Source organism: Stegodyphus dumicola, chromosome 7 (genome assembly GCF_044657685.1).
Source record: "Stegodyphus dumicola isolate Sdum_Otavi_A_Nest chromosome 7, ASM4465768v1".
Lineage (NCBI taxonomy): Eukaryota > Metazoa > Arthropoda > Arachnida > Araneae > Eresidae > Stegodyphus > Stegodyphus dumicola.
The window spans coordinates 68,181,643-68,194,015 of NC_140774.1; the positions used below are offsets into that span (position 1 = coordinate 68,181,643).

At 33.9% G+C, this 12,373-nt stretch overlaps 1 protein-coding gene across 5 annotated transcripts in view; it reads left to right on the plus strand.

Moving 5' to 3' along the window:
- The window catches only part of LOC118204845 (protein spinster homolog 1-like), a 118,097-nt gene that overhangs the window by 33,648 nt on the left and 72,076 nt on the right, over window positions 1-12,373 (plus strand). For all 5 annotated transcript variants that reach the window (XM_035377135.2, XM_035377136.2, XM_035377138.2 and 2 more), the window contains exon 2: window positions 3,718-3,920. In XM_035377135.2, coding sequence (XP_035233026.1) covers window positions 3,718-3,920 — 203 coding nt within the window. The remainder of the gene's footprint in view (window positions 1-3,717; window positions 3,921-12,373) is intronic.

A 12,373-nucleotide genomic window follows, 5' to 3' on the forward strand; every position in this document is an offset into this window, starting at 1 on the left:
TCCGCGGACTATACGCGCAAAATTACGGTATATTAAATCCTCTGTTAGAAGATCATCCACGTTTCCATTTATTGTGCTCTTTGGTGGAAGTGGTCATCTTAGAGAGATAATACTCAGTACAAGTATTTATTTCTACTCTGAGAAATTCTTTTGGAAGAGGTTGCCACAAGAAGCTTCATGATGGGCCATCACATTTAACTTATAATACATGTGCCACTGGCGCTGTAGCGTATCTCATCATTTTGGTTATAGGATCCATTTTTATTTGATTTTAAAATTTTAATATAATTTTGAAATAAACCTCTTAATTTTTAATAACTGTGATTTTCTTGTTTTCCTGTTCAGACATAAATGCCAAATTAAACAGTTGTTCCCTGTGCAAATATGTTACTTTTAATTAAAATCAAATGCAAAAAAGAAAACTATCTGACAATTAATTAGCTAGAAAATTGAGTAATATTCTTATTGCAAACCGTGAAATTGCATTTGCAATGGTTTATTATAACACTGTTTTTATACCAAAGCTCAGATGAATTCGTTTTCAATTATGTGACAGTCAAATGTTTCACTGAACTGCAGCTTAGAGCTGTAACTACATACAAGGGGAGCAGTTACTAATGACCTGACAGACAATGACCCACTGGACACCCCTCTAATTTTTGACATAACGGAGAAACCATCAGCTCGCACTTCTTTTTGCAATTTTTGTCAGAAGTTTCCTCTGGTAATCCAAAAGCTATGGATGTTATTAAACTTTTATCACTCAGCTTATTGATATTTCTAAACATGCCTTATTTTTCCCATTGCAAAATTGACTTAGTTTTCCATTCCGGGTGACTTTTTTTCCTACAACCGTTGATGAATTGTAATTGTGCATTCTTCATGTATTAATTCTTCCTTCTTTTCGCTGAATGAATCATCACCTGTTGAAATGGTTTCTAACATATTTCTCAGCCTTTCCATTTCTTTATCATAACTTAAATGGGATGCCATGCTATCGTACTAAGTGAGGATGAAAATCTGAGGGATGCGAGAAAGCATAGGTGTCACATACCCCGACGGTGCTATTCCGAGAAAAGTATACCAAGAATCACTCCAGGTACTTCCCAGCTTCAAAAATATGACCTTGAATTCAGCTACAAACAGTTTCACCCATTTTTAGAAATGGGGTTTGGAGATGAGGAATAAAGAATATGCTCCTGGGTATGAAATACCCAGCTTGTATGACCGTGGGTTAAAAAGAAAATCATACTCTTAATTTTATAATTTCCACATGCGGTTTTAATATAGCTGTCTTATCAATGAAATTTCCAATGATTCAAGATCTCGGACTTTCTATTTAGTTATCTTTTATCATCGAATTGTGTATTTGACTGCATTCATATTGTGAATATGCTATAAATTAGGAATAAACAGCAAATATTTATTATAAAAAAGGACATTTTCTGTTATCTGACACCCCCCCCCCACCAGAGTGTTATAAAAAAGTATTCATGAGTCAATACAGTATGTGACTAAAATAAGTATGTGGCAACCCATAAATGCTGTGAAAAAGTATATGTATATGTATGGGAATTCAAGTATGAGGTAGCATATGCTTATATAAGTAGTAAAATGTTTCTTTTTGCATTGTGTATATTTCTTTTTCTCATAAAGAATTGTTAAGGTATTGTAAAGTTTTTTGACTAGTGAGAAAGAAAACATTGTATTTCTCAAGAAATATGGCATTTTGTCCAACAATGGATAAAGCGAAAATTTGCGTTCTATTAAATTCTTAAGCAATGGAATGTGAAAATTGCAAGCAGAGCATTAAAATGTGAGTTAAAAATTGCTTATAGATAGCTGTATCTTGTTTGCAGCAAATATTTGCTTTATTTATTTTTGTGAAATTTCCAATGTTGAAATTATGTGGCATGCATAATTTTTGCAATTGTGATGCTTTTTTAGAAAAAAAAAAAAAAAAAGGATTGTTATATACATAGGAAAAATAGTAGCTCCTAAAAAATCACAGAAGGATTACTGGAAAAAAAATAAGTGTTTTATAACTGATATTTCAGTACTCCTTTGTTATAGTGGACTCAAACTATAATTTTTTCTAAACTCGTGAAGCATGAAGCACGAGTGTAAAAATAAACAACACAATATATAATAACAGTAATACTCACATGTTGTTTCCTAAGAATATTTTTAAGCATCCTTATTATTTTATTGCATGTAATTATTCCAGTCAACTGCACCACTTTCACACATTTTAAGCTGTTTGTTACACCATTTCATGGATTTCATTTCCTTTGCGGAGGAACATATAAATCTAAGAGCAGTGATGAACGATATCCTGGAACCCCTGGACTAGTTTCCAACACAGAAGCCTTTCTTATTTTTGTAATTTTTAACATAACACCTCCAAATGGTTTTGTTATTAACATAAAAGTTTCATGTTTTTGCCATTTTCATGTACTTGTTTGTCAGGTAAAAGACCTCTTTCTTGAAAAAAATTATATGGCATCTACCTCAGTACTTGGTAAATTTAAAGATTGTTATGTCGTATTCATACATACAAAATTAAAAGGGGGAAAAAAAGGAAAAAAAAAAGCAATGACTGTATTTTTAAATAAACAATGTGAATTTGAAAACCTCATCAGAAATGAATAATATAAGAACAGGCAGTGAGAGCAAAAATGTAACACATTTCTAATATATGTTACATGTCGAGGTATAAAAACATGCAGCCTGTGCTAATGTATGATAATGTGATGAGGTATAAGAACATGCAGACAAATTTTGGCGAGATGTCTTGGTTGATTGGCGATTCAATCATGGGGGCTGCTATAACAAAGAAGTACCAAACTTAAGAAGTTATAACAAAGAAGTAGTAAGTTTTTTTACTTTTTTAACTTTTGTCTTTGTTGCACTGCCATTTTTAAAATGGTTGTTACCTTTTGTGTATTAGATTGGCGAAAATTTAAACACCCATGAGTTCGTGAATTTTTAGTAGGGGGGCAGATAATCTGAAAAGTAGCAAGGGGGGAATCAAATTGCAGCAATTATATCCAGTCAATTATACTAAAACATGAAATAAACCATTTATTAATCTACTAAACATAATTTCTGCTGTTGTATCACCAAATAGAACATATAGGCTGATTAGAAATAAATATATTACATTTTTAAAAGTATATTTTACATTTAAATAACTAAACATTGCATTGTAATCATATAAAGAACAATCCTGGTGATGTTGATGATAGTATTATTACTAAGAGGATTCTGTTATTCATACATTTAAAAAAATAGATGAGTTGTTAGGTTAGCTTACTTGAATATGTCAAATCGTGTTAGGCTTATTTGCTTGAGGGGAGGGATGCCTTCGTGGAGGTATTTCGTAGGAAAACTGGCTTGTACTCTCATTACACATAGGAAAAAAGACAAAACCATGCAGCCAGCTTCTTCACGCAGGATTAAACAGAGGCTGAATGCTTAGCATTCAGTGGTCTTAGCCATTTGGCCACTGTTGGGGCTTTAATCTGCTGTTAATTTTATAAATTTAAAGTTATGCAAATTTAGTCATAGATTGATATTGGCTTATATACAGCTACATATATTTTGAAAGATCTGTCTCTCTACATAAAGTTTTTCAATAAAGCTAATGCCTAAATTTAAATTGTGTCTTATAATTAATAAATATTAGTAGTGTTTTTTAATCCTTGGTATATTTAGGAATCTTGGATAATGTACAGAAATTCTATTCTATTGGAAACACTGAAGCAGGTCTTCTGCAGACATCATTCATAGTCAGCTACATGGTAATGGCACCTGTGTTTGGGTATTTAGGAGACAGGTATAGTCGTAAAATTATCATTGCAGCTGGTGTGACATTCTGGAGTATCACTACTTTACTGGGATCTTTCATTCCTTCACATGTGAGTTTTTCAATTTTATTACATATTTTTATGTACATATAAGTTCTGTCTATCATGCATATTAATTGGAAAAACAAATTTTAGTAAAAAGTAAGTAATGCTGTAATAGTAAGTAATGCTGCTTCACTCTGTTGAATAATTTTATTGGTTCATATATATAATTCATTGCTGTACTGTATTTGTTTGAAAATAAGACTCTATATTTTTAGTGTACTTTTGTTCGGTACTTCTTTATTATTACAGCCTCCATTTTCTAAATTCCAAATTAGCATCAGGATTATCACCAGTCTCATATTTCCATCTGAGATTCATTTTCCATGTTTCTATGATTGCTTTTAATTTAACAAGAGAAGCATATTTTAATTTAACATGAGCAAGGACTTTCACCTCATTAATTTCCCAAAATAAGACTCATAATGATTGCAAACTATGCCTTGTTGATTTTAATTGTAATTCTTAGAGGAGCACCATGGTTTTTAGTATTTTGCATGCAAGCAGCTGTTGTTGGATCAACAAATTTAATTTATGTTTCGCAGCAAAATGACTCGGATTTTTTTCAGTTCCTCATAAAACTGCTACAGTCAATAGTGTTTTTATAAAGGTTGCATTGCTTCTCTCACCTCTCAGTTGACATCGGTTTCTCTGCCCAATAGTAAATGACTGCTATGTTCTTACAAACAGTATTCTGAAATGTCAAAATATGTGCTTTTATTTCATGTTTTACTTCAAAATGCTTTCATTGTTATGTAGTTTCATTTAATGGCTTTCTTGGAAGAAAAATATAAAATCTTCCTCACCTCTCCATAAATCAAACATTTTAAACAGTTTTAAAGAAAAAAGAAAATGCATTAGTATGTACTGCCTCATGACAAACAACTCAGAGCTGTTGTTTGTCACGAGGCAGTTATAAGTGATCATGAATTATCAACATTTGTATGAAAAAAAAAAAAAAAAAAAGAAGATAGCACATGATGTACCTGGAAGTCTTTTTGTTACTAGCAAACTTTAAATGATCATGGTTATGACTGCCAGCTACTTAATGATGGGTTTGTGTTTATGACTTATCAATAATATAGGCATTGTTTATAGAAGGAGAGCTGTAATAATAAGGAACTAATTTCAGGTCTCTTAAATAGGTAAGAAGAACAGGTCTTTTTAAACAGGTTGATAGATGAAATTGCAGAATTAAAGGAAGAATTTTAATTATCATATATATTTTATTATTACAATAAAGTTCAGTGGATATGTTCATAAACAAACATTCTCTCCTAAGTCAGAAAAAACTATTTCACATTCCTTTGCAATAATGCCTGTCCTTTATAATGCACTACAATGATTGTACAATTCTTGAAAACTGAGGCAAAGACTTCTTTCACAATCACCTATAGAGCCCTTGTCACATGGCTTTACATTTTTGGAATATCCCCAAATCATTATCTTTTAGATCTTGTTTCAGATTTGGCAACAGAAAGAAGTCTACTGAAGCAAGATCAGGTTCATGGTAGATAAACAATATATACATAGCTATTCTGCACATTATTAGCTGTTTTCCCTAGGAGGTCAAATGTGGCAAGGTATTATCGTGGCGAAAGAACCAAGATTGTGGCTCAGCATTTTCTGGATATACCTGACAGATCTTTTTCAGTAAATTTGCTAGAACAGCTTTATATGTAGTAATATTCATTATTCTTCATTCTGTCTAACATCTTTCTCACTATAAGAAGCCACAGGCCTACTACTCCAAGCAGTGTCTTGAGTGGAATCCCATCCATCCTGAAAAAAGTTTAAACAGAGGCTGTTATCCATTCATAAATGCAGTTCAAATATACAGGAAACTTTATTTCTCTTATCTTGTTTTATCATGTGATGACTTTCTTTCACAAATACACCAAAATTGAAATAGAACTTCATATTCATCTGCTACTCCATTTTACAGCATTTTTCTACATCTTTGCATATTAGAGTGTTACAAACAGAAATTCATATTGCTTTTTACTGGTCCATGCTGAGACATATTCAAACACATTGTGAAGTATCTTTTCTGCATTTTGTCATTTGTTCTCTACCATGTGTACTATGACACAATTCACCAAACTTTATTATTATACTTTGCAGAGTGACTATGCTGTTTAAATATTAATTATCAAGTAATTACTATTAGATTCTCTTTCGTAGATTTACTGGAAGACAAAATAAATATCTATATTTGTTTCTTTTAATTTATCCTAATATGTTCAAATAATCTTATTTTCAAGTAAATACAGTCCGCTTTTCAATTAAATGTATAATTCATTCCAGATGAAATAATTATGAAATGAAATTATGTATGAAAAATGAATTTTACTACTACATTATATTGGGTTATCCAAAAAGTCTGGCACCATTTGTGCATATGCAAATTTCCGCAATCCAAGGTCATGAATAATGTGCCTATATTTCTGTGATGACTTCGTGGTTTAATAAGGCACCATTTAGCAAGACGAAACAAACATTTATTAAATATATAATTCAAAGCATAATATAATAGTTACTCAGAGCAGTACGTCGCTCCTACCGCATAGTACAATATACTACCTTCCTCTTCCGAGGCTAACATGCAACTCCTAATAAATACATTAACCCTTTTCGGAGAAGAGCTATCTGCGCCAAGCACGCTCTGTTGATCGCCAAACAGTTGCCAGATATCACACCCCCGTCGTAAGATTGTTGTTGATATTATTTACAAATCAATCAGCAATCTGGAAACTAAAATCTAGCAACTGTTTGCGATCAACGTGAAAAAGAAAAAAAAAAAAAAAACTACATATACTTTTATACATTCTATCCTAATTTTCAAATCTCAATTACTATAGACATTTGCAATATACCTACAATTGCACCTCAATTTACTGCATAAACATAAATAAACATAAATAACACATTTTTATATATAAACATAGATAAATCATTTTTAACTTCACTTGTTCCGAACCTTATTATTATTGTAACAATTTATCAATTCTTAACCCAAAGAAACCAAGTTGATATTTTCTTTTACAAACATGTTAAAATATATCCTAGTATTATTCCAATGATGACAGTAAAATTATTAAGTTTCTTATATATATATAAAATTATATTCTTAACATTCCTTTTAATTAATGATGCTGCAGCATGATTTAAATCCTTGGGAGACAAATATCTAAATTTACCACTTACCTCGAATATTTGTTATCCAATAATTTCTCTATCTATCTCAAATTACATAAACATCTTATTTGCACAAAATTGTAAAATGATTATGAAAAGCAAAGAAAAACTATCTAATTATTAACTATACAAAATGTTCGTGAAGATGAACAGTAAATTAATGTTCAAAGTTCACAGTTAGGAAGTCTGGATAATGCATCCGCGTTTGACAGTTTTTTTCCAGGGCAATGTTCTATTTCGAGATTATATTTCTGCAAAGCTATGGCCCATCGTTGTAATTTGGACGATTGCGGAGCATTCTTACTATAAAGGCTAGAGGATTATGATCAGTCACAATTTTCACCGATGAACCGAATATGCAAGGTTCAAACTTCTTCAATGCCCATACTATAGCATAAGCTTCACGCTCTATAATCGGCCAGCTCTGTTGAGGTTTCGATAATTTCTTGCTCGTGTAGCAGATGGGAAATTGCTTCTCTCCCCTTTGCTGTGATAAACATGCACCTGTTCCGATTTGGGATGCATCAGAATGAATGACAAACGGATCCTGCAGTATTGGGGTGATCAGCTCCGTTGACATCGCTAATCGTTCCTTCAGTTGTTGAAATGTTGACTCATGAATTTCTTTCCATTCAAGTATTTCCGGTTGTTTATTTTTCGTGAGTTCTGTGAGTGGGTAGGCGATCTCTGCATACCCTGGGATATAATCATGATAATAATTACATAGTCCTAACAGACTTTTAAGATCTCTTTTCGTTTTCGGCGTTTCCAGCTTCTTGATTGCCTCTATTTTCTTGGGATCTGGTTGATGTTTTCCTGATCTAATAATGTGTCCTAAATATTTAATTTGAGGTTTTGCAAACGAACATTTCTTCGAATTGATAGTAAATCCAAGTGACTCTAGTTCGGTGAAAACTTTATCCAGATGATGAGTGTCGAAATCCGTGGAAAATATAGCTATGTCATCAATATAGGCTCTTGAAAATTGTTGAAATTCTTTCAGCGTGTTATTCATTACTCTCTGAAAAGTTGCTGCTGCGTTCCTTAATCCAAAGGGTAGCACTTTAAACTGATATTGACCTCGATGAGTTTTGAAGGATGTGTACTCTTTACTTTGTTCCTCCATGGGAATTGCCCAATATCCTTTCAGCAAAACTAAAGTTGTTATGACGTTGACTCTTCCTATACTGTACATTAAATCAATGGCATTTTGCATAGGAAAGTCATCTGGCTTCGTCACTGCATTCAAAGCTCGATAATCTAAGCACAATCTGATATCTCCATTTTTTTTTGCTTACACAAACTACTGGATGACTATTTCTGCATTGCTTTCTTCTATTAGTCCCGATTTCAATAATTCTTCTACTTCTTCATCGACCTTGGGTTTCAATGCTTCAGGAATCCTATAAATGTAAGGTTTCTCCCTCTCCATATTGGGTATTAATCTAATTTTATGAGCTTCAACTTTAGCTATTTTCAGCTTTCCGGTGAATAGTGCTCGGTGTTTGTTGATAAGAGCTATCAATTTTCTTCTCTGCTGCATATTCAAATTTTCTAAATTCAGATTTGCATCTATTTTAAAATCTTCCAGGGGGGTCGAGAGATCTTTTCCTGGTAAAGTTATAATTTCTCCAAATTCTTCTTCATTTTCAAATATCACTCCAACTGCATTGACACTAGCTTGGAATTTTCTAATTTTATTTGCATGAACATGTTTGATCTTTCCATCAGGTAGTTTTACTTTATAGGAATGAGGTGGGCAATGATTCACGATTTCTCCTGGACCAGTCCATCGTGCATAGAGTTTGTTATTTGAATCTGGTATGAGTAAATAAACTTGTTCTCCGATTTTGAAATTTTTTGGTATTGATCTCCAATTAAAGTAGTCAGCATATTTTTGTTGTTTATCACTTGTAATTAAATTGGCTTGTTCGGCTGCTTGTTCTAACCTTATTTTTAAAAGCTGTAAGTAATCCACTGCCGATTCACTTAGATTAGGTGGTATAGGTATTTCTCCTGACCATGAAGACTTCAGTATTGCTAAAGGACCTCTTGGTTGTCTTCCATACATCAGCTGAAATGGTGAGACACCCGTGGTGCAGTTTGGTACTTCTCTGTATGCAAAGAGCAGGTATGGGATGTGCTTATCCCAATTCGAAGGATCAGTCCATGACATGATGTAACATTTGCTTGAAGGATTTGTTCCAACTTTCTATTAATCCATTTTAAGCACTGTAAGCAGGTGTAGAGAACCTAGGGTGAGAACCTAGTCTTTTCTGGAATTCTTTAGTTAATTTTGAAACAAAGTTACTTCCGTTGTCACTAGCTATTGTATTAGGGATTCCTGTTCTCATGAAAATCTCTAAAAGCTCGTCACAAGTGGCTTTTGCTGTCAAACTTCTCAGTGGAATGGCTTCTGGCCATCGGGAATGTTGATCTACCAGACATAACACATATTTATGTTTCCTAGCAGAGGGAGGTTCAATGGGTCCAATAATGTCGATGTTAACTGTTTCGAAAGGTAATCCTGGCCTACTGACCGGTGTGATGAGAATCTTGTCAGATCGCTTTTCTGGACTTTTCAACTGACAATTTGTGCTCTTCTACTAAGTGGAAGCACTAACTGAAATACAGTCTGTCCTAATATTTTTTCTTGGTGATGTAAAAGATGATCAATAAATAAATAACTTCCTTTTTTTTCTATTGCTAGCTTCCATGCTTCTCTCAGCGACGGACAGTTAGCTTGCTCTTCGCGAAGGCGTTCAGCAGACGATAAGTCTGTGTTTACATAAACACTCTCCTTCTCCCCTTCCTCCTCTTCGTTTTTCTCCTCCATAAGCGTTAGCGGGGGGGGGGGAATCGACGCTGTCGTTTGACTGTGCATTGGCGAATAAACTTCGAGCGTTTTTGCTTCCGTAATTATTTCTTTCTGCGTTTGGTTCTTCTGCCGCAGGATTAATTAACAGTTCGTATATTTCTGGAGTTATTAGGCAAGGGGTACGTTTAGCTTATCAGTCATTGCAATTAATGTATCCACAAAATTAAATATATTGCTTCCATGATCTTTATGGTAAATAGGTACACGGCAAACTTTTGCTTCAATTGGTTGTCCGAAAGCAGGTGTTAGCAATATTTTACCTCCTTCTCTCTCCTCTAAATTTGGAATGAGCGATGAATGTACGATCGTTATCTGCATTCCAGAGTCTACGATAGCTTCGATTTTCTCAGAGTTAATAAAAATATCTACTTTTTGCAGTGGTTGAACGATGCGTTCTGCGAATTCGGATCGTAGATGGGATGAGTCTACTTTAGCTACGATGGCTTTCTTCTTTTGATGTTCTGTTTGAATTTTTTTGAGGTTTGGAATCATCCTTTCCCTTTTTATTTACTGCAGTTTCGTTCTTTCTTCTTTTGTCTGGGCAATCTCTTGCGATGTATTGATAATTTCCACAAATATAACATTCTTTTCTTCTCGCGTGAGATCTTTCGTGTTTTGGATATTCTCTTCTCATGGGTGGCGGAATATTTGTCTTGTGCACATGTTGTATCCAGGAATCTCGGTGATCGCTTAATTCCATTTCGAACCTCGTTGAAAGATTTTCCTTTGGCCGTGAAATAAATATCACATTCTAAAGCTAATTCTTGAGGCTTCAGCCATTTATTCCTTGGCATATTGCGACGTGTGCAGCTGTTTCTTCATATAAAGCTTGGAATAATTTATCGGAAATAATTAGCTCCTTGAGTGTTTCGAAATCCTTTACTTCTCTTGACTTGCAGTAATAGTCCCATGTAGCTGTTAGTCTTGAAGCGAACTGGATATGCGTTTCGCCGGAATAACGTTTAGTTCTTCTGAAGTTTTCTAAGCAGGTTTGAGGAGTAGGTTGATATTCCTTCAGAACAAGAGTTTTCACTTTTTCGTAATTTTGCAGATCTTCCTCCTTTATATAAACAAGAACATTTGAAGCTTTTTCTCCAATTAATTTCAATAATATTTCTGATTTGTATTCTTCGGGAACCTTCTTGTGCTTAAATGCTCTTTCGATAGAATCGAAAAATATATTCCATTCTTCTGCTCTCTTCGGTACTGGTATAGTCAGTGTTTCAACTCCTTTGATCAACTTGTCCAGGGAAATTTCGGTTTCTCGTTCTGAGTTTTGGATTAAAGGTGTTGGACTTCTACTTCCTTCATTTTGAGTTGCTCGAATCTTCGCTAGTTCTATTTCGTGTTCTCTTTCTGTTCTTATTCTTTCTTCTTCCATTTGCATTCTTTCCATTTCTTCTTTTCTTTTTCTATTCTCTACTGTAGTAATCAGAATTTCTTTCACGAAATCAGCATCTTCGATGTATTCCTTGCTATTCTGGAGTTTGTGTTTCAGTTCTACCAGCTTCAAATCTGGGGATGCTTCTTCGCCAATTTCCAATAGAACTGTTACTAAATCCTCTTTCTTTGCGCTTTTGAACATTTTCTTCTATTTTCCTTTAGAATCAAGCCTTTCAAACTCTCGTCTAAATAATTCTCACGTTTCTACTCTCTTTTGCAAATGCACACTTCTTTCGTTAGTTAGGCTTAACTTTACGCCTCTTCCGTTTTCAATGCTCTAAGCTTCTAACCTCTCTGGTTTTCTCGAAAGAGAGCATGTTGTGATGACTTCGTGGTTTAATAAGGCACCATTTAGCAAGACGAAACAAACATTTATTAAATATATAATTCAAAGCATAATATAATAGTTACTCAGAGCAGTACGTCGCTCCTACCGCATAGTACAATATACTACCTTCCTCTTCCGAGGCTAACATGCAACTCCTAATAAATACATTAACCCTTTTCGGAGAAGAGCTATCTGCGCCAAGCATGCTCTGTTGATCGCCAAACAGTCGCCAGATATCACAATTTCTCCCATCTGTTTTTTACTATATAAGGAGAACCTCCTCTTCCCTACATGTTGCCACCTTGTTGTTTTAGCTTCATTAATTTCTTTGGAGAAGTGCTGAAAATGAATGATTTCAACAAGCACATGCAACAAACTGTACTACATTGTTTAAAAAAGAAAAAAAAATCAGCATTGCTGACATCGTAAAGGAGGTTTGCACTTTTTATGGGGTTAATGTTTCAATTTATATAATGAACCACTTGTTCTAAAAATACAGAGATCTAACTTTGAAAGACCAAGCAAGGTCCGAATTAACATCAACAGCAGATGACAGCAAAATAAAAGGTCACGTTGACCTGACTCCTGATGCACTGTTTGAAAGACTGCACAGAC